The sequence below is a fragment of the Zalophus californianus genome, chromosome 12 (assembly GCF_009762305.2).
Source record: "Zalophus californianus isolate mZalCal1 chromosome 12, mZalCal1.pri.v2, whole genome shotgun sequence".
Lineage (NCBI taxonomy): Eukaryota > Metazoa > Chordata > Mammalia > Carnivora > Otariidae > Zalophus > Zalophus californianus.
The window spans coordinates 50,605,231-50,626,408 of NC_045606.1; the positions used below are offsets into that span (position 1 = coordinate 50,605,231).

The 21,178-nt window shown below is 35.1% G+C and overlaps 1 protein-coding gene across 1 annotated transcript in view; it reads left to right on the top strand.

Moving 5' to 3' along the window:
- The window catches only part of HDAC9 (histone deacetylase 9), a 739,057-nt gene that overhangs the window by 448,272 nt on the left and 269,607 nt on the right, over positions 1-21,178 (top strand). Inside the window, exons 18-20 of the mRNA XM_027573169.2 lie at positions 12,238-12,273; positions 12,678-12,798; positions 20,075-20,124. Coding sequence (XP_027428970.2) covers positions 12,238-12,273; positions 12,678-12,798; positions 20,075-20,124 — 207 coding nt within the window. The remainder of the gene's footprint in view (positions 1-12,237; positions 12,274-12,677; positions 12,799-20,074; positions 20,125-21,178) is intronic.

Here is a 21,178-nt window from a genome sequence, read left to right on the forward strand (position 1 = left end):
GTTTCCAAATAGGTGTCATTTATTGAGTTAATTTTCTGAGAAACTCTACAAACTGTTAAGTGCTAAGTGGTTGTTATTTCTAATTATAAACTATATAGTGAACTCAGATATATGCCAAATTTGCCTATGGAATTTAAAGATTAACTGTCCTCCTACCAAGAAAATTCACTTCTTTTTATTGAAGTGGCTGATGTTCTTACATTTTTATGGTAGAGGTTTGAGTACTTTTATTTTATTGGTATTTATTTAGATTCACTTCTGCTGATTCCTCTTGAGTCCCATTTTTCATTTAGAAAAATCTATTTCTTAGGCTTTCCAAAGTAAAAATACTATCAATTCAAAAAGGCTCCTATTGTCAGATTTGCAAATTATGTAACAGTCAGCAGCTGTTTGATTTAGTTGCTATAAATGTCCGTTTTTGCTTAAAACCCAGTAACATTCTATATTTGAGTCTAAGACATTTTTAAAAGAAAAATATCCCCCATGTTTTTTTTCACACTAATTTAACATTTATTGATCAAAGGTATTTTATATTGTGTTCCAAACATGTTCTAGGGGCTAGAATTACAGGATTTCACAAGACAAATAAAGTCCCTGTTATAGACTGACAGTTTAACATGTTGCTCTTTGGTTTTGTTGTCAGTCTTTGCAGATCAGTGAAGGAAATCCAATCTAGTTCTCACCAGTTTAGGAAAAAATTAAATGGATAATATTTTGACTATAGTTATTATCATGAGGAGACAAATATTGAGACTACATTGAATTCACTATACTTTGATAAAATAAAAAAGCAATCTTTGGTACTCCTTTTAAGCTAATTAATTTTTGGCAACCCAAAATGTAGTCCAGAATATTCCTATTGAAAGCCAGTTTAGTTTAAGGCAAATCTGTAAAATAATTTCAATTGAGACAGGAATGTCAAAGCAGACAGAATATTTCTTAGAGTTATGCGCACTTGCCTATATTTGGTAGCCTGAGTTACATCAGTCTGATCCTTCTTCTCTGCAAAGTAGTAAACATGAAAGAATTTGAGCTAGATTTATTTCTCTGATTTCTTTCTTGTGAAAAAGCCTATTATTCATCTTTTGCCAGTAGCATCCATATTATATGGCAGAAGACTTTTTCATACTTTATGGTAAATTATAAAGTTATCATTAAGGTTTTTATGTTTTTGATGATGCACTTTGGAGGCTAAACCACTCTGTCGTCTACACAATCCCATATGGAGTAAATGAAGTAAACCAGCAAGGGGACTTATCTGTGGTGAACTGGTCTTAATGGACATTGATTCATGTGAACATTCTTGTTTCACCTTTGCATCAACTATAGATGTTTTCCAGCGTGACATTCTTTCTGTGCTTTTACCAACTAAGGCATTGCTGTTTACATTTTTTTTTCACTTTCAGGTCTTTATTAAATCCTGGACCCTTACCCCAGCCATTCCAAATTAGCAGTGGCTGATCACAGTCTTCAAATGCGCTGTTAGATTATGGTATTCCTCAAATCTATTACCTGAGGGAATACTGGCTATGAAAGGAGCAAAGTGCCCAGAAATAAATGGAATGTAATATAGCTCACACTAGTCTTAACATTTAAAAATCTGTTATCCATTTCTGATCAGGCTTCTTTTTCAGTTCCCCATACATCACAGTATTTTAGTTCTATATTATTTGAAAGCATAAAATTCAATTTATACAACAGCACTTGACTGATGTGATATCAGACCAAGGGTGAAATGGTAGAAGTACAGAAGGGCTGATGAGAACGAGTGAATCTAGCCCCAGCCCAGTCAGCTAAATAAGTGTCTCTCTGGAAGCAATCACACAATTACAAATAATGCACTTGAAAGCCCAGATCAGCAGATTTGCTCTTAATGAAGGCCAAGCACAAAAATATGATCCATAACTTCACAGTAATATAAACAGAACACTCTTTTTGCTAACATAGTTTGAAAACAGTTCACCAGTTTGATTTCTTAAGTGATGAAATTGTTGCCCATAATATATTTATTTGCTCCTATATTATCAGGTATCTATGACTTTATTCTGACCTAATCTTAAAATGGAATTTCTAAAACCATTAAAAAACATTTTAAGATACCTAGGAATTTGATGTTTGTGTGTAAATGATTTTAGGAATATTCAAAATGGAATTTTAAAAATGATCCATAATCAAACAAATATTACCCTTTTCCAGAGACTTTCAGGTTCTATATAAAATAAAACAAAGTAAAAAAAGGGGTAAAACAGAACCACAAGAAACATGACTTATTTTTTTTCCCTGATTGTTTCTACTGGACAAGTTGGGGAGAAAATAAAAAGGGAACATACAGAGATTATTTCAAACCAGTTTAGCCCATTCAGAAATAGTAGAATCTACTTCCTTAGCCAGTATTCTCCCTAGTAAATGCAACTAAAACAAGTGATATATGTTTATTGTGGATTTTCTTTTAAAGTTTTTGATTTGACAAGTTAAATTTTTTTTAATATTTATTTATTTATTTATTTGAGAGAGAGAATGAGATAGAGCATGAGAGGGGGGAGGGTCAGAGGGAGAAGCAGACTCCCTGCTGAGCAGGGAGCCCAATGCGGGACTTGATCCCGGGACTCCAGGATCATGACCCGAGCCAAAGGCAGTCACTTGACCAACTGAGCCACCCAGTCACCCTTGACAAGTTAAATCTAATGTACACATTTATTAATATATTACTAGCCATCTTTCAAGGATGCTAACCTTTCTGTCTCAAGCCAAATTATTTTGAAAGTTTCAGTGATGCAGAAGAGCAAAACCACAGAAACATAAATCAAGCCTTTTATCAATTCACCAAAACTCAACAATCAGTTGTTGAAAAATCAGGAGAGAAGTATACTATAAGTGGCAAGTGGCTAGGTACATGGCAGGTGCATTAACCAGTTAAAAAGGCAAAAAGTTTCCTATATAGGCTAATAGATTTTTCGGTTCGTGTTTATGAACCTCCTGTAGAGATCAAGGCCAATGACAGTATCTTCCAATTGGACTTGACTTATTCACTCCAAGAGAAAGAATTAGATTTCAGCTTGGGTATGAATGAATATTTACCAGGATGGCTGAAGGACTTAAGGAGAATGAGACCTTTCTTTCTAAATTTGTGTAGGTAGGACTATCAGGAAGTTGAAGTCCAGCTCTGTTTGTTCCTGGATCATGTCTAGAGCATACATTCCTGAGAGGGTAAAATCTATGTGTCTAAGACTCCAGGGATGTGAGTACCAGCCCTTTTGTCTAGGTTATCACTCTTTCCTAAGCAGTATAGACAAATGCCTGACCTGGTTGTAAACAGTAAGAACTCCGCTAAGTTGTCTCACAGGAGAGAGGATTTATTAGATTTTGTAGAAAAGGATATAAGATACAATCTAATAAGAATATGACACCTAGAAGCTGGGTCAGTTTGTTTTTCCCCCACATCCAGAGAGTGTTGTGCTGTCTTTGAACACTATTTTCCTGCCAGGTTTGTGTAGCTACCCATAGTTAGGGTTTAGCCTTTGCTTTCAATGAAGGAATCAACAGAGTTCTGGGGACATATCTCTGGCCAGCAAGCAGAAACCTGAGGCTGGGTAAGTGGTGTTCATTTATCGATTACAGTGGTGCTCAAATGTTAGCATATATCAGAATCACTGGGAATGCTAAGACACAGATTGCTGGGCTCCAGATTCAGAGTTTCAGATTCAACAGTAGTGGAGTCCTATTGGAGTGAGGTCTATGAATTTGTGTTGCTAACACGTGTCTGAATAATCCCGAGACTGCTGATCTGGCCATCACACTTTAAGAACAGGGATACATCGATTCAACAAACAGTATATCAAAATTTTTATTTTCCCAGGCTCCTGTGTTAGGAACTGGAAATATAATACCAAGAAGATGCATACCCTGCCTACAAGGAGGTTACTGTATGGTGGGATCAGCAAACATTAATCAAATGATCACATAAATAAATAAATAAATAATTACAAGATCCCAAGAGGATTTGAGTCACTAGTTTATGTTACAGTTATTTTAAAGACTCTTGCTGATTGAGCTTGGGGAAGAAATAAAATGAGAAAGACTGTGGCCCGCTGCCTCCATAGTCTTGACAGCATCAGAAGGGCCATCTAAATAAGAGATAGAAGTGGAAATATCACATCTTAGACTTCAGGGAGAAAATACCCCAGACCTGATGCTGAATACTTTGCTCTCTTTCTGTTTTTATTCACATTCATTTTAGGATTACTGTTCCACTGGGAAAACAGTAAGGAGTCTCAATTTTACTGGCATTCAGAGAAAAGTCAGCTTCCCTCAACCAACAGAATAGTCAATTTTGCAATTAAACAATGATATGATAGAAAAGATGGCAATTTGAAAACATTTAAAGTCCTCCTTTGTTTCAAAATAACAGACTGATCCACAAATCAGACTTATGTCTGATTGTGTCAGTTTATTTAGCAGTGTAGAAAAATTAATCAAAATGGATTCCTTCAAGCGTTATTGTTCAACGTTAGATTTGACCTTAGTACTGCCATTAATTATCTGTATACTTTTGTCAAATCATTTAACCTTACTGATCCTTGGTTTTCCCATGTGTAAGATGAGGCTCTTAAGCAGGATATTTGCTAGGATCTTTTCCAACTCTGATATCATATGAAATTAGATGGCTAAGAGTTCATTTGGAACATAACACTTTCTTTGGTTAAGAGTAGATGAAATTTTTAGGATATTTAGTAAACATACTGCTTTTTATTTTGTAAGCTATAGTGTAAGTTGGTTGTGCTTACTAGTCCTGATTAGCAGCCAGGGAAAACATTAGTCTTCATTATATTAGATTACAGTGGTTACGTGGGTTAACTTCTTTTGGCATGACGTGGCACTGTTTTTTGAAAATTGAGGTGGTTAGTAGTCCTTCATGCCAGTACTATTTAATTTTTTCCCCTATTGAATCATTCATATTTAGTTTAGTGATTCTGTTGGGAGCAAAAAGCAGAATCAGCAGCTTTCTTGTCACCGTTAAGAAATGGATCTGTAGGGGTTATTTGTCCTCTTTAGGAACAAGCCCTTTGATTAGGTAGCCAGGTTTCTAAAATGTGTGTGCCCTGAAGAAAAGAATGTGCTTTTCTGTGCTTAAAAAATTGTAGAGAATGACCCATCATCTGTTAGAAATGCACTTGCAGTTGTTTTTCCAGAAGTGTTCATGACTCTCAGCCCCACCAAGCCACCCACAGACATTTTCTTGCTCTCACATTTGTTTTGAGAATAATAACATTTTATAATGCTTTTGTTGGATTACATATTACGTGGAATTTGCATTGGCTCTTTGTGACTAATATTGAATAACTTTGTTTTGCTTAATTCATAAGTAAAAACCATAAGCAACATACTGTGCTGAAATGTTTAACTCTTTTATTCAAGTGCCAACACAAAGTAATTACAAAGCAATTCTGGGACCTGAAACCAAGCTACTGTTGCCCCTTCGGACTTCCTCAGCAGTTCCAATGAGAGCAGCTTTAATGTAAAATCTTAAGATGCTAAGAAACTCAAGGCTAGGGTCCCATTCTTTTCCTGCACATACAGGTGATTTTAAAAGATCTTTTGCAAATCTAAATAAAGAAATATAATACTCTTTGGAGAAATACTTTTGAAATGTGCGGGTTTTCTGACATCAGTGCTACAAAGCACTAAATGCTGCAAGTTAATTCAATTAAATATTTGTTTTATAGAGTAATCTAACTAGATGGCAGCACATAACAGCTTACTGTTTTGTTTAGTTTGCAAAACATTTTTTTTGTGTGTGTTTGTGTCTTAGAATCTAACCACAAAGCAGTAAGGGAGTCTTGTGAATTGTCTCTAAAGGATATGGCAGTCTTGGGAAGCAGTACAAATGATCTAGATGTGATGAGTAAACCAGGGTACATTATGTCATTATTCTGAGAGACTTTTGTAAATCATAGTAGAGTGGACCTACGCAGATAAATACATTAAAATTACTTGTGCAGCCTGTATTCAGAATTAAGATGATTTAGAATTTTTTGTTTTGATTTTTATTTCTGAAAAAAAGGAAGAATTAATGTGGAAAACAACCAACAAAAGGAAATAAAACAGGCTGCCCTTCTGAGTCCATTTGGAAAGTGAGACAGGATTTTTTTAAACAGCAGCATTAAAGCTTATTAGCAAAAATGAACAGTTACATGTTTTTCAACCATCTGAAAATTGCTGTTCTAAAGTAATACAAAATATTTATTGTGACAAAATTTTTTTCATATGTAATTACTATTTAAAAAATCAGGGCTTTAACCCAAACCATTAAAACGTTCATTTACAGTTGTTTACAAAATAATTATAATATAGGAGATGTAGTTACATGAAATCATTAAAATTGAGCAGTTACACTAAAGGGTAACATTTTTTACTTTTTGATGAGTATAATGTTTTGAAATGAGTGAAAAGAAAACATTAAAAAATATATAGTACATATCCTTTTTACCACTCAGACCTTTATTATTGAGTGGGATTTGCTGTTTTTCTGAAGTGCTTTTCCAATTGTTCTATGCACCCTGAAATATTTTTAAATAAATTGTAATGATCGAATCAAGCAGTTTTCCAAGCAAGTAGAGGCACTTGTTTCAAGGAACAGATAGAACTTTTTTACTTCCCAACCTTCGCTGTGATAAGCATTAATTGTAACTACTCTTTAGTTTGAAATGTGGGTTAGTACAGTGTCAGTATCTTGAATTCACTTAAAAGCAGAATGAATGGACAGCTCCCTCTTACCTGTAGTTCTGGACCTAGGATGCCCATTAAAATCCACAGGGTGGTTCTAACTATCTGGATGCCCAGGCTGTCCCCAGATAAAGTTAATCAGAAGCTCTGGAGGTAGGACCCAGGCAACAATACCAATACCTTTAAAACTTCCAGAGCTGATTCCAAGGTGCAGATAATATTAAAAATCACTGCAATAGAAACTGAGCTTCTTAACATAAGCTTAATGAAGTAGAGACAAAAAGGTTAATAGAGTCAAATATTTGGAGATGGGAGAGTAACAGAACCTGGCTAAGAAACAAAGGTAGCATTAACTCAGAAGTTCCATACGCAAACTTAAAAATTGGGAAAAGTGTTCATTATTTTGAAGTTATCGGAGGGTAGGAATGTGAATTCTAAAAAGTACTCTTATTTTTCAATTATGATGAAGCATATAAGAAATTGGCTTCAAAAAATAGCTAGTATTCCTTTGAAAAGCTTCCTAGTGTGATTTCCTCTCTTGCCTCAACCATAGTAATTTAGTGCTCTGATTATTATGTTTGCTTCCCTGAGACAAATACATAAATTAAAATAAAGGATATTTTGTTGAGTTTTTGTGTATAAGATTATTTCATATAGAATCTTACCATTTTAAGGATGAAGGGGAACATCAAAGTAATTTGGTCCAACCTCCTAATTTTATAAATAGAGAAACAAAGTTCCAGAAATGTGCCTCCTAGCTGGCTACAGGCATGTTAGAGATAGGCGAGAGTCAGAACCTAGAACTCAGGGCTCCTTACTTGCAGTGTATTTTCTTTCCATGTGACTGACAGAAGGACCACAAGCCTGTTGGGCTGCCTGTCTGCTTAATTACCTCCTTCCTTCTCTCACTCCCCTTACTTTAAAAGAAAAACTCTGACGGGAAAAGGTTATTAGACCACGAGGGATATTGGAAGGAAAGAATGCAGTTGTAGGTGGCAGGGAGGGTTGAAACTATCCTTTATGTAAAATTTAAAGAAACAATTGGTTGTAGCATTTGAAAACTCCAGTAGGTACACTTGGGCATGAGCAATGAGACCAGATTTTTGAATTTGTTTAAGAGAGAGAAGTGTATCAAGAAAAATGAACAGGCCGTGAACTGACCCATTAAATATTAAGTATGGAATTTGTAACAGAAGGTAACTTTGACACTCCTACGTCATTTATGATTCTTTAACTTTTGAAGTCTGCAACCCTGTGAATTTTTGTAGGAAAAAAATAAAAAAGCATCCCTATATTTAGGGACACTGGATGAAATATCTTCAGAAAATGAAATATTTCAGGGGAAATTATTGCCTAATATGTCACCACTTTGAAAATGATTAAAGAAAATGGGGTCTCCCCCAGCAGAGGCAGGTACTTTGACTTGTCAAATTTAAGTTGGACATTTTCTCTTAGTTTGGAACTGCCACAAAATGAGCCCTTTCATGTCCTCAATAATACCAAACCAATGCAATCCATCTGTTCTGCTAAATTATTTCTAGTTCCCTAACCAAAGGCACTGCTTTTTCATGCATTTTATCATGATTTTATGCCCTTTATTATATTTTACAAAAGGTTCTGATTCCTCCAGGGCCAATGAGAACTGATTAGGACACTGGCCTCAATCCAGGCTTTGAACACAGGAGGGGAAGGAATAGAACTGTTTCCTTTTTCCCCTGCTCCTTGGCAGAAAAAAATATGAATGTATACCGTGTGTGTGCTCTGTGTGTGGGTGGGTGTGGGTAGGCTGCATTTTATCCTGTCACAGTATGACTTTGTAGATCATGTTCGGAACATTCCTTTTATAATCAGGTTGCATTAATGGGCTTTATTTCAGAAAGACTGTTTCTTTAGGAAAGAACCATGGTGTGTTGTGAGACTCAGTGATATGGTCATTTTACATAACTTCAGTCAACTTCAAACCTGAATGTAGACTGTTTGGGTCTCTAAACTAAATAAGATCATATACCCCAGGTACTTAGCACTGAGAGTAGGCACTCTGCATGTTAGTTTCTTTCCTACTGTCAGGGAAGAACTGCTTGAATGCAAGTCACAGAAAATGAAAATATAATAATGAATACAACCTACATCGCAGGGTTTCTTTATTAGGAAGATGAAAGAAGAGCTGTAAGTTTTCTTTCCTAAGCCTATATTGGTAAGGTATTTAAGGACTTATATTTAGATTTCAAGTAAGAAAGACCCAGAAGAATGCCATCCCTTATATGCATTGAGTGTCCAAATATACTCAGAATTCTCAAAAATCCTTTTGGTCAGAATCATAGATGACTTTAGATAGACATCCTGCATGCTGAGTATCTCTGAGAACGGAAATCAGTATCTCCCTAAATTATGATTATTGGAGCACTTTATCCTATTTTGTGACTCATTATGCTGTTGACCTTTGACTCAAGAGAGCATCATGAGAGAGAAATGAAAGAATAAAGGCTACACAGGAAATAGAAAATATGGGAAGGGCTTGAATGAAAATATCTATATTTAAGCATAAATATATAATAAATTGCTGATGATAATACCAGAAATGAGAATTGTTGGGAACCTCAATTTGAGAGGAAAAGTTAAATGTGACAAATTTAAGACATCTGATAAAAGTGACACAAAATGGACCTACCCCAGGAGATCCTATGTGTTAAGAAGGAAAACTATTGCTATTTCAGGATTTTCAGCTTAGTCATCCACCAAGTTTCCACAGCAGTGCCCCTGTGAGATATAAATCTCCGAACATGCTTTCTCCAGATCATTTCTCTAGGTAGAAACATTTTTCATACTGAGTTGGTTTTTACTGCTCCCTTTCTGTAGAAACATGCACATCCTCTTTGTAGGTCTTGTTGTCTAGCATTCATAGAAGCAGAGCTGATTATCAAGAATAAGCCCTACATTATATTCAGTGTAATTATTTTTTAAGAAATATATTCTCTAATAACAAAAAGAACCAGTATGAAATGCTTCCTTGGAGTCATAAGGGAACAGAAGAGGGGGGCAGAAAGAAATCAAAGTGCAAACTTAGGACCTGTCTTACATTTTAATAGTGAAAGGTAGAACAAGAGTGTGAACCAGAGCAGAATACCTTCCGAGTAAGTCAGTGCTAAATAGGCTGCACCAGATGTCCTCTCCTTACTGTCAGTTAACTGATACCACACAAGAGGGTAACTGAGAGTCAGCAGGTGTCCTTTTATGATTTATCAGCATTTGGGCTACCATCAATAATTAAATCTTGTTAGCAGATTATTTTTGAAGTGTGTGATTGAGCATTCAGCATAAATGTCAGTGGGATTGTGGGAGAATGAGAAAGGAGTTGGGACAAGCATGAAGTGTATGGTATGTGAATATATGTGACTAGTTTATGAAAACATAAAGATATGTTTATTGTTAATGGTATTTAATGTTATGCCAGAGGCAAAAATTCAATTTAGAGTTGAAAAACATATCTTTATAGAGAAAGAGAAAGGGAAAAAATTGACAAAACTGTATGATAGCAGTCAAAACGTGGGTTTGATTGTTAGCTATAGAACTGAGGTTGTTTAAGATATAGATGTTTCAGTGTATTGGGATGTGAAACGTTAGTGGCTCTTAATTTCATAGACTCACAGAAATGAAAGCTGGAAGCCCTATTATTTCATGTTGTTCATTATTCTGCCAGACTAAGACTGGTTACCACAGTCTGGTTTCCAGTGCTATGCTCATTCCAATTTTAGGTGACTCAGACCGTGGAGTTACCACTGTTTATCTTGGGGGATTTTCCACCAGCTGAAATCTCACAGTTAAAATGTTAACCTTTAATATTTCTTTGAGCATTCTCTTGCTTATTTTATCTCATTATTTGCTCTTCTCTTTCTTTGGTTGTTCTGGTCTTTCATAAATGCTTCCAAATTTAATGTTTACCAGCAAGCCACCTATGTCAATAACATGTTTATTTATTGATCAGAGCAGTGGCTGACCATGTGGCCATGATTAAATTTGCCTTTATCTTCGGCATTACTTACCTGGTTTAATTTCATCATTCAGCACCTAACTGGAAATAATTTCTCTACAGGATTTAAAATTTTTTTCTAGAAATGTAAATTGGGTGTCAAAAACTGGGAACTTCAATGCTATGACAAAGAAAATTCCATAAGCATTTGTTTATTTATTTGGCACATAATAGCACAGTGTCAAGAAGTTTCTGTTTTACATCATTCCCACTACCTTGTTCTTACCCCTCGGGTCCCCCACCATTCCTCTCTCACTGTGACATGATGATTTATTTTCTGTGACAAGCGCAGCTCTGCCCTCTACCCAGTAAACCCCTAGGAAGTGTCCGCATATTGAGATTTTCCCAGCCTACTCCCTTAAACATCAACAGCAACCACATCTCCTTAAACTAGGGAGGTTGAGTATGGAATTGTCCTGGTCCTGAGAGAGGTGTTGTTGTCTCTTGATGTTTCCATGTCAGCTGGTGATTCCATGGTCAGGAACATGAGAGGACGACATTCCCTGAACAGATTCTCTTTGAATTACAGTGTAGTTCTCTACTAATACAATACTAGGAATTAACATTACAAGTACCTTGTTGTGACACATATTTTAAGTGAAATGTTAATACTGCCTGGGTAATTTTAGGAAGCACAGCAATTTTCAAAAGTATGGCTAATTAACTCCATACATCAGCATGATGTTTTTAATTTTTATTTATTTTTATTTTTTTAAAGATTTTATTTATTTGTCAGAATGAGAGAGAGAGAGAGAGACAGAGAGAGCGCACGCACTCTCACAAGCAGGGGGAGCAGCAGAGGGAGAAGCAGGCTCCTGCTGAGCAGGGAGCCCGTTGTGGGGCTCCATTCCAGGACCCTGGGACCATGACCTGAGCCGAAGGCAGTTGTTTAACTGATTGAGCCACCCAGGCATCCCCAACATGATGTTTATTGGGCTTATAGATATGCCAACTGAGAAATGTAGCCAGGAAGAATACTTTGCATATTGACTAACTGACGTTTCACTTAATGTACAATTTTTTCTATGTTGAAGGACCATGGTTTGTTAGTTGAAGTGCAAGTTTCTGCCTAGCATGTGCATAAAAATATTGACTGAGTCTAGAGTGTGTCAGACTATCTCTGCTAAACAGCAGTTTTTGTTTTTGTTTAATTTCTATTCTGTCACAGACTAGTGGTTTTATAAAATACATTAAATTACTATAAAAATAAAATAAAAAATGAAGACACCAAGATTATATTAGATTCAACAGACATAAAAATAGTCTGTCCAATTACTATAAAAGTTTCTAAATATCTACTCTGAATTTCTATATAGACCTCATCACGGACAGTTCATGAACAGTTCCTGAAATGTTACTGACCCCATCGGACACACTTTGAAACACTGATCTAGATTAGTAGTTCTGTGAGGTGCACATACATGAAGTGATCAGCATTTTGGTGATAATCAAATACATTAAAATGTATTGGTACTTACGTTCTTTAGGAAATAATAAAGAATTTGTTCCAACAACTTGTACAGGTGAGTGTAAAATAAGATTTTAATGAATTTACTTCTCAGCCAAACAGTAGCCCCTATTTTTGTTGTTGTTTTTTATTTATTTATTTTTTTGCCGCTGTTTGTTTTTAAGCTGCTACTTTTACAAAGGAGTTAACTATTAAATTTTTTATTATAGATTTATTTTTTATGCCAAAGACTATGCTTTATGTCAGTTGCCTGTTTAGGCATAAGCAATCCATAGGATCTGAACCTTACATACACTCCATTTTTCAAATGTTATTATGGTAGTTTACTAAGCAAATCAGTGTCACATTCCTGCATGATAAAATTCAGTTAATTGTTAATCATCTTAAATGTGACTTAGGTCTTACTTTCTTCTAAATATTGTCAGTGGAGTACTGTAGGCTTCTGCTGTTTTCTTTCAGCGAATTCAAGGTCGAAAAGCCAGCCTGGAGGAAATACAGCTTGTTCATTCTGAACATCACTCACTGTTGTATGGCACCAACCCCCTGGATGGACAGAAGCTGGACCCCAGGACACTCCTAGGTCTGTACAGGTCTCCATTCTACTGAGAACAGCACATTCCAGCACTATCATTAGTCAATGCTCTTGTCAGTTCAAAATACTTGGCAAGCTGTGTGACAAAAAATCAGCTTTTCCAACAGCATTGCTCTGTGGAATGAGTTGTTTACAATAAAAGCCAATGTAGATTAAGAAAATTTTGCATTAGAAAAAATGATAATGCAAGTTCCATGATGTTTACTTTTAAATTAACCTTTATTTGAATAGTTTTTGTTCACTATGTTTCAGCCTACAGAAATGGATGCATTGTTGAGTTTGTTTGCCCACATTTTTAAACTAAAAGAAAAAAAGGTTTTCACATTCTTTATGCAAATTTATCTTCACCTTTCCAATTTCTTTTGTCTTTTAGTTCTTTTTTTCTATGACCTTAACAAACAAAGGGCACAGTACCAACTTACTTTAAGTCAAAATTCCTTATTACTATGCTAGAACACTGCATTTTATAGTAAGATTGCAATTTTTTTAATTTATTATTTTTTAAGTAATCTCTATACCCAACGTGGGGCTCAAACTCACAATCCAGGTTCAAGAGTTGCATGCTCTTCCAGCTGAGCCAGCCAGGCACCCTGCATTTTAAATCTTGGTATAATCTATTTAGTGAATGCTTAACTATGGAATTAAATAGTAAAAAGTAGATGGCAGAAGTAGAAAACTAATAAATATAATTTTTAATTAATATATAATTTTTCATGCATTTACCGTCAGGTTTTAAAATAAAATTTATGTTGCAGAGCTTTACATAAACTTATGAGTGATAGAAACAACAGATTTCAGAAAACAGTTTGTGACAAAACCGTATTTTTGCTAGAACAATTAATTATATTAAATTCATTAATCTTTTATAATGAAATAACAATACACGACATGACAATGTATGCCACAAGGATCATGTTTAAATATTTTAACTAAAAGGGTATTTTAGGGCTTTTTCTTGTCCCTTTCTTTCAAATAAACCTATTGTGTCAGATCCAAAGTATTGGACCCTTTAGCACCTAATTCAACACTATTTCTAGACAGTTTATGTTAACTGGTCCTAACCAGTTCAAAAACAAGGATATGGGGGCACCTGGGTGGCTCACTTGGTTAAGCATCCGAATCTTGGTTTCATCTCAGGTCATGATCAAGCCCCCTTTTGGGCCCCTTGCTCAGCATGGAGTCTGCTTGAGATTCTCTCTTTCTCCCTCTGCCCCTCCCCGACCTTGTGTGCTCACACACTCTCTCTCTCAAATAAATAAATAAATAAATAAATAAATAAATAAATAAATAACCTTTAAAAAACCCCACAAAAGCAAGTATATGACATGTAATAGGCAGGCATCTTATAAAGCAATTATAAAGGGAAATTAACAGTTACCCATTATAATGCTTCCATTCTGCCTTTTTAAAACAAGTGGCAGGCATCCCTAAATTTATGAAGTAAAGGCATATGGGTGAGTGTATGTGAGCATGTGCATGCATGCAGGGTGGGTAGTGGTAGCTTGGAGAGAAATTGATAGAAATGGAAACATAAAGATTACTCAATTTTCATAACAAGTCAGGAAACGACAGATGTTGGCGGGGATGCGGAGAAAGGGGAACCCTCCTACACTGTTGGTGGGAATGCAAGCTGGTGCAACCACTCTGGAAAACAGTATGGAGTTTCCTCAAACAGTTGAAAATAGAGCTATCATACGATCCAGCAATTGCACTACTGGGTATTTACCACAAAGTTACAAATGTAGGGATCTGAAGGGATACATGCACCCCAATGTTAATAGCAGCAATGTCCACAGTAGCCAAACTGTGGAAAGAGCCAAGATGTCCATCGACAGATGTATGGATAAAGAAGATGTGGTATATATATATACAATGGAATATTATGCAGCCATCAAAAGGAATGAGATCTTGCCATTTGCAACGACGTGGATGGAACTGGAGGGTGTTATACTGAGTGAAATACGTCAATCAGAGAAAGACATGTATCATATGACCTCACTGATATGAGAAATTCTTAATCTCAGGAAACAAACTGAGGGTTGCTGGAGTGGTGGGGGGTGGGAGGGATGGGGTGGCTGGGTGATAGACATTGGGGAGGGTATGTGCTATGGTGAGCACTGTGAATTGTACAAGACTGATGAATCACAGATCTGTACTTCTGAAACAAATAAGGCAATATATGTTAAGAAAAAAAAAAAGAAGAAGATAGTAGGAGGGGAAGAATAAAGGGGAGTAAGTCGGAGGGGGAGATGAACCATTAGAGATGATGGACTCTGAAAAACCAACTGAGGGTTCTAGAGGGGAGGGAGGTGGGGGGATGGGTTAGCCTGGTGATGGGTATTAAAGAGGACACGTTCTGCGTGGAGCACTGGGTGTTATGCACAAACAATGAATCATGGAACACTACATCAAAAAATGATGTAATGTATGGTGATTAACATAACAATAAAAATTATTAAAAAAAGATTACTCAATTTTCAGAAAACATGTTAAAATTCAATGATGAGACATAATTTGTATAGTAGAATTAAAGTTATATATTAATATAAAGGCAAGTCAGTCCAAACATAAGTAATCTATGTTTTTTTTTCTCGTTTCTTTTGAAGGAATCAGTCTTTGAACATGCAGATCTTTTACATAAAGTACTTCTTTTGCTATGGATACTGTTGAATAAATGTCCTTACTTTAACATGAATTAATAATCCCACCTAGTTTACCACAAAGATCAAGTAAATTGAACATTAACTTTCATGGTTTTATGAAGTAAAAATACTCATGTATTTAAAGATAGGAAGCTATGTCCATTTTGAAATTTTTTAATTTAGTAGAAAATCTTAATTTTTTTATTCTAACCATAGTCTCAAATGATAAATCATCCTTGGCATAGGTGTAGGTACTTTGAATTTAATTGGGATAAACTTACACATAGGTGTTTGAGAGATGTTTCAAACAACCATTATTCCACATTTTAAGAGAAAGGACATATCTGTAGAAGAAATGAAGAGATAAACTTCAGCAAGTCCAAACTGTTTTACTTATGAAACATGGCAATACTACTGATTTTTTAAATGAAATTTGACACTTGGACAAAACTGATTTTCTCAAAATAGTTGACAACTATCATTTTAAAATGTGATGATTTAAAAGTGAATTCCAATGTATAATTTAGAACCTGGACAAAGGTCTTTTTCATATATGTTTGCCATGAAAACACCAAGTGTCAATAGTTGAGTTTTTACAGGATTTTTTTGTCATTGTCCATTGATGAAATTTTATTGGAATATACCCATCCCCATTCTTTTTTTTAATTTTTTATTTTAATTCTAGTTAGTTTACATCCAGTGTTAATATTAGTTTCAGGTGTATGATAGGGTGATTCAGCAGTCCGTACAAGACCAGGTGCTCATCACAGCAAGTGCAGTCCTTAATCTCCATCACCTATGTAATCCATTCCCTCCCTCTCCCTGGTAACCATCAGTTTGTTTTCTATAATTAAGAGTCTGTTTTGTGGTTTGTTTCTCTCTCGCTGTATTTCCCTTTGCTCATTTTTTTTGTTGTTTTTTGTGGGGTTTTTTTGGGGGGCGGAGAGAGGGAGGGGGAGAGAGACAGAGAGAAAGCATGTACGCATGAGCTAGTGAGCAGGGGAGGAGCAGAAGGAGAGGGAGAATCTTAAGCAGGCTCCAGGGCTCAATCCCAGGACCCAGAGATCATGACCTGAACTGAAATCAAGAGTCCAGCGCTTAACTGACTGAGCCACCCAAGGCTTTATTCTCAAATTCTACATGTGAGTGAAATCATATGGTATTTGTTTTTCTTTTCTTTCCTTCTTTCTTTCCTTCTTTCTTTCTTTCTTTCTTTCTTTCTTTCTTTCTTTCTTTCTTTCTTTCTTTCTTTCTTTCTTTCTTTCTTCTTTCTTTCTTTCTCTCTCTTTCTTTCTTTCTTTCTTTCTTTCTTTCTTTCTTTCTTTCTTTCTTTCTTTCTTTCTTTCTTTCTTTCTTTCTTTTTTAAAGATTTTATTTATTCATTTGAGAGAGAGAGAGATAGCGAGAGAACAAGAGTGGGAAGGAAAGGGAGAAGCAGGCTCCCTGCTGAGCAAGGAGCTTGATGCGGGGCTTAATCCCAGGAGCCTGGGATCATAACCTGGGCCAAAGGCAGCGGCTTAACTGACTGAGCCACCCAGGCGCCCCTGGTCTTTGTTTTTCTATCACTGACATATTTTACTTAGCATTATACTCTCTAAATCCAATCATGTTGTTGCAAATAGCAAGATTTCATTATTTTTTATGGCTGGGTAATATTCCATTGTATATATATAGCACATCTTTATCCTAATTCATTAGTTGATGGACACTTGGGCTGCTTCCAGATCTTAGTAGTTTTTAGTTTTATTAAATAAATTGGCCATATATGTCATTAGTTTTTAGTATTTAATGTGGGATAATATTCATATAGTTGATGATTTTAAAATTAGCTTTAGGTACACATGAGGAGTTCCATAGGTACCTCTCAGGGATCAGTGCAGTAATTTCAGTATTGTGTGCAGGCTACATGAGTAAAGATAAACAGGGATGTTGCCATTATTAGATCCTGATTTTAAGCAAAAAATTCAACTTCTTTTGGGAAGATTTGAGAGGGAGAGCGCGCCCAAGCGCACACTCACGAACTGGGGGGAGGGGCAGAGGGAGAGGAAGAAGCAGGCTTCCCACTGAGCGGGAAGCCTGAGCAAGGCTCCCATTACAGGACCCCGGGGATCATGATCCAAGCTGAAGGCAGATGCTTAAATAACTGAGCCACCCAGGTGCCCCTAAATTCAACTTTGATAATACCTCTGAACTACTTCAGTTTCTCTTGTGAATCCAGAAACTTAGATGGGTTTCCGTAATTCAGATTCTAAGTGAATAATCTCATTCTTTTAAAAGTTTAACTTTTCATCCTTTTTTTGTTCCTTATGAAATTTTTTTTATTTTTTCTTTTTTATGAAATATGGATTTTTGTGGCTTTTTACTTCTATTTTAAAGATCAAAGTTGGTATGTACAAAATATATAAATTTCTAAGCATTAAGATATTTTCCCTCTCTTTAACCCTTTTCACTCCCATACATCCTTTTTTCTCCCCGAGTCCCTCCCAACACAGAGAGGGAGGGGTTAGTATCTGTCATGGTGCATGCACATTTAATTGAAATTCATTCAATGTGTTATTTTCTGAGTTAAAGTGATATTATTGTTTTTGATAGTTATGTTCTGGAGTTAGGGAGGAAGGATTTAAATAGAAGTTCATTATGACCAGACCTATCAGTCTTTGTATCTTGAAAGACACCTATAGCTTATAAAATGATTAGATTTGAAAATGGGCACCATTTATCTCTTTAAATACTCTAGACTCTCTAAGGTGACACTTAAAAACATTTTCTCCAATCATTTCTAGTGCAGGATTTTCCTTTGCATTAATAGTCCTGTCGTTCTTATTACCAGTTACCATTATCTTGTGGCTAGCTAGATCTGAGTCCATGGATAAGGCAATGTACCATTATTAAAAAATAAATCCAGGGGCGCCTGGGTGGCTCAGTTGGTTAAGCCATTGACTGCCTTCGGCTCAGGTCATGATCCTTGAGTCCCAGGATCGAGTCCCAAATCAGGCTCCCTGCTCAGTAGGGAGTCTGCTTCTGCCTCTGACCCTACCCCCTCTTGTGCTCTCTCTCTCATGCTCTCTTTCTCTCAGATAAATAAATAAAATCTTTAAAAAATAAATCAATTCAGTCAATTCAGTGAATTAAAAGTTTTTTACATACTACTAAATTTAAATTATTGATTATTTGGCTGTTTTATATTATTGTAAACCTTACTAAATAAAAATTCTCCTTAAGCAGCTTATCATTTATTTTACTTATTCTCTTAGGGTTTAATGATTTTTAGAAAGTACTTTAAATTTATTACATTGCAATATTACCTTTATCCCTTTTCACTGGCTGTGGAATGAAGAGTTCAGACATTAAAATATATAATATTATATATTTTAACATGTGAAATTAATTGTGACTAATACATCCTTGCAAAATATTCAAGAATACAGAAACATCATTGTTATGAGCAACAACCACTTAAGAAAACTTTGCCCTTCGCCAAGCTACCTGTAAATTTTTTAATGTATTGTATTGATGCTATCCATAAATTTTTTCATGTACTTTATTGATGTCATTATTCCAGTTTTAATATTTTTCCTTGGTTTCCTTATTTTTTTCTGTTGATTTTTCATTTTTTGCTTTTGTTCCCCACCCTTATATGTAATGAGATGTCTTATTTTTTCATTTGCACTTATATTTTTATCATTTCCCATCTGTTAGCAATTGCATTTGAAAAATCAACTCAAACAATTTATTGTTTACAAAGTAAATGTTCTTTGACAACAAAATCTAGTTAGACTTTTACTGACATGTCATGTGAAGTCTGCTGCAAACGTATTTTCAATTTTCATTATTTTTTATTTCACTGATCATCATTACAACAAAGGTTTTGGGATAGATATGATCATTGCTTTTCCTTTAATTATCTTGCAGAGAGGTTTAGGAGTGAATATTTTTGTTTTCTGTATTAAATGTGGTAGGTAATGTAGAAAATGAAAATGTAGGTAAACAAAATGATTAAAAATTCCATGAAATATCAATTGACAGTCACAAGCAAGAGTTTGGTATACATTTTAAAGAAGATATATTTCTATTTACATTATATAGATTTCCCAAAAGGGTTATCCTTATTATAGTGTTTTCTGACTTGTTTGTTTAAAAAGTGGACTTTGAAGAGGCTTATAATATACTTTGTCTTAGTTATATCTGAAGTAGAAATTGAGAATAAGTCTGTGTATTTGAGTAGATGTTTTAATATTTAAAACATTTAAAAAATGACAGTATTTTTCAAAAACTTGTGGCTCAAAACATCACTTTAGAGGGATACACTCAGAGAATAGCTGAGTTATTTTAAGTAAAATGTATATAAAAGATGTGATAAATGATGCGTAGGGCAGCTAAAAATTTTTTGAGACTCAAATATCATAGGTATGTGGTTTTTTCATGTGGGGCAATAGACTCTAGATGTAATAATAATTCATTTGCTTTAAGTTTTTACCTATTTAAAATTTGATTAATTTTCTTCTGAATCAAGTGATAAATCCTATGTGACATGATATTATGTGTTAATAAGCACTAAAATTTTTAAAATTATAATTATATTCCCAATTGATATATTTTTTACATGTCTTCTTAACATGTAGGTGATGCCTCTCAAAAGTTTTTTTCTTCATTACCTTGTGGTGGACTTGGGGTAAGTATGAGTTTGTTTACTGCTTTTAAATAACATAAATTGCCAAAAATATCTCCTTTGATTTATCTATTCAGGCCGTGTCTCCATAGAAGTTATCCTAGACTTCAGGATTGGCTAATAATTTATAGGGCTCAATTCCCAGTAAACATGCAAATCTCTGTGCTCAAAACTTATTAAGAATTTCAAGATGGTAACACAGTGAATTAATCCAACTGTGGGGCTCTTCTAACTCTAGGGCTCTGTGGGACTGCACAGGTCACGTGCCTGTAAAGTTAGCTTTGCTAGACTTTTATGTAGCTGGAGAAAAGGTAACCCAAGAGGGTTTAACAGTTTTGCAGCAGAATTCTGTTCTTAATAGAGTCACACTGAATATGCAAGTACATTATATTCCTGATGAAAATAGCATTAACTTCACAAAGTGCTTTGCCTTGTAGCACATTTTGTTTGTGAACCTCTAGGGCCATTTTTGTCTTCAGTAATTAACAAAGCCTTTTTCCACCCAGGATATTTATGCCACATTTCAAGGACAAATTTATTTGAATCCAGTGACATATGAAGAAAAATGTCTACATTTTTGTGGATGATTAGAACACATCCTTTAACCTGAACTGTATTTAAAGTTAACCCTTACCAGTAGCAAACTGTCATCCTATAGAACTAAGTGTTAAGTCATGTTAGGACAACATAATTCTAGATCAAGTTTCAAGGACTGAGAAATTTAAATCACGTAGGCTTCTTGAATATTGAAGGGAAAGAACTGTGTATGTCATATTTTAGGCAATATTTTGCTATAACTAAATTTTATACAGGGAAATCCCATATATTTTAAGTTAATTCTGTCGTTTTAGTGATTCTAGATTTCACAAGGATAATCTTTCTATTCCTTCACCTATGATTCTGCCCTCTCTAGAAATAAGCATGGCAACTACAACAACCAATATCTGCTTGGATTTTACAGTTTGCTATCATACAACTGAGGTTTATAAGAGCTTTATAAAATAGTTATTATTTTTTTCTTCAACCCAAGAACTGTGATTTTTATTTTTTTCATAGT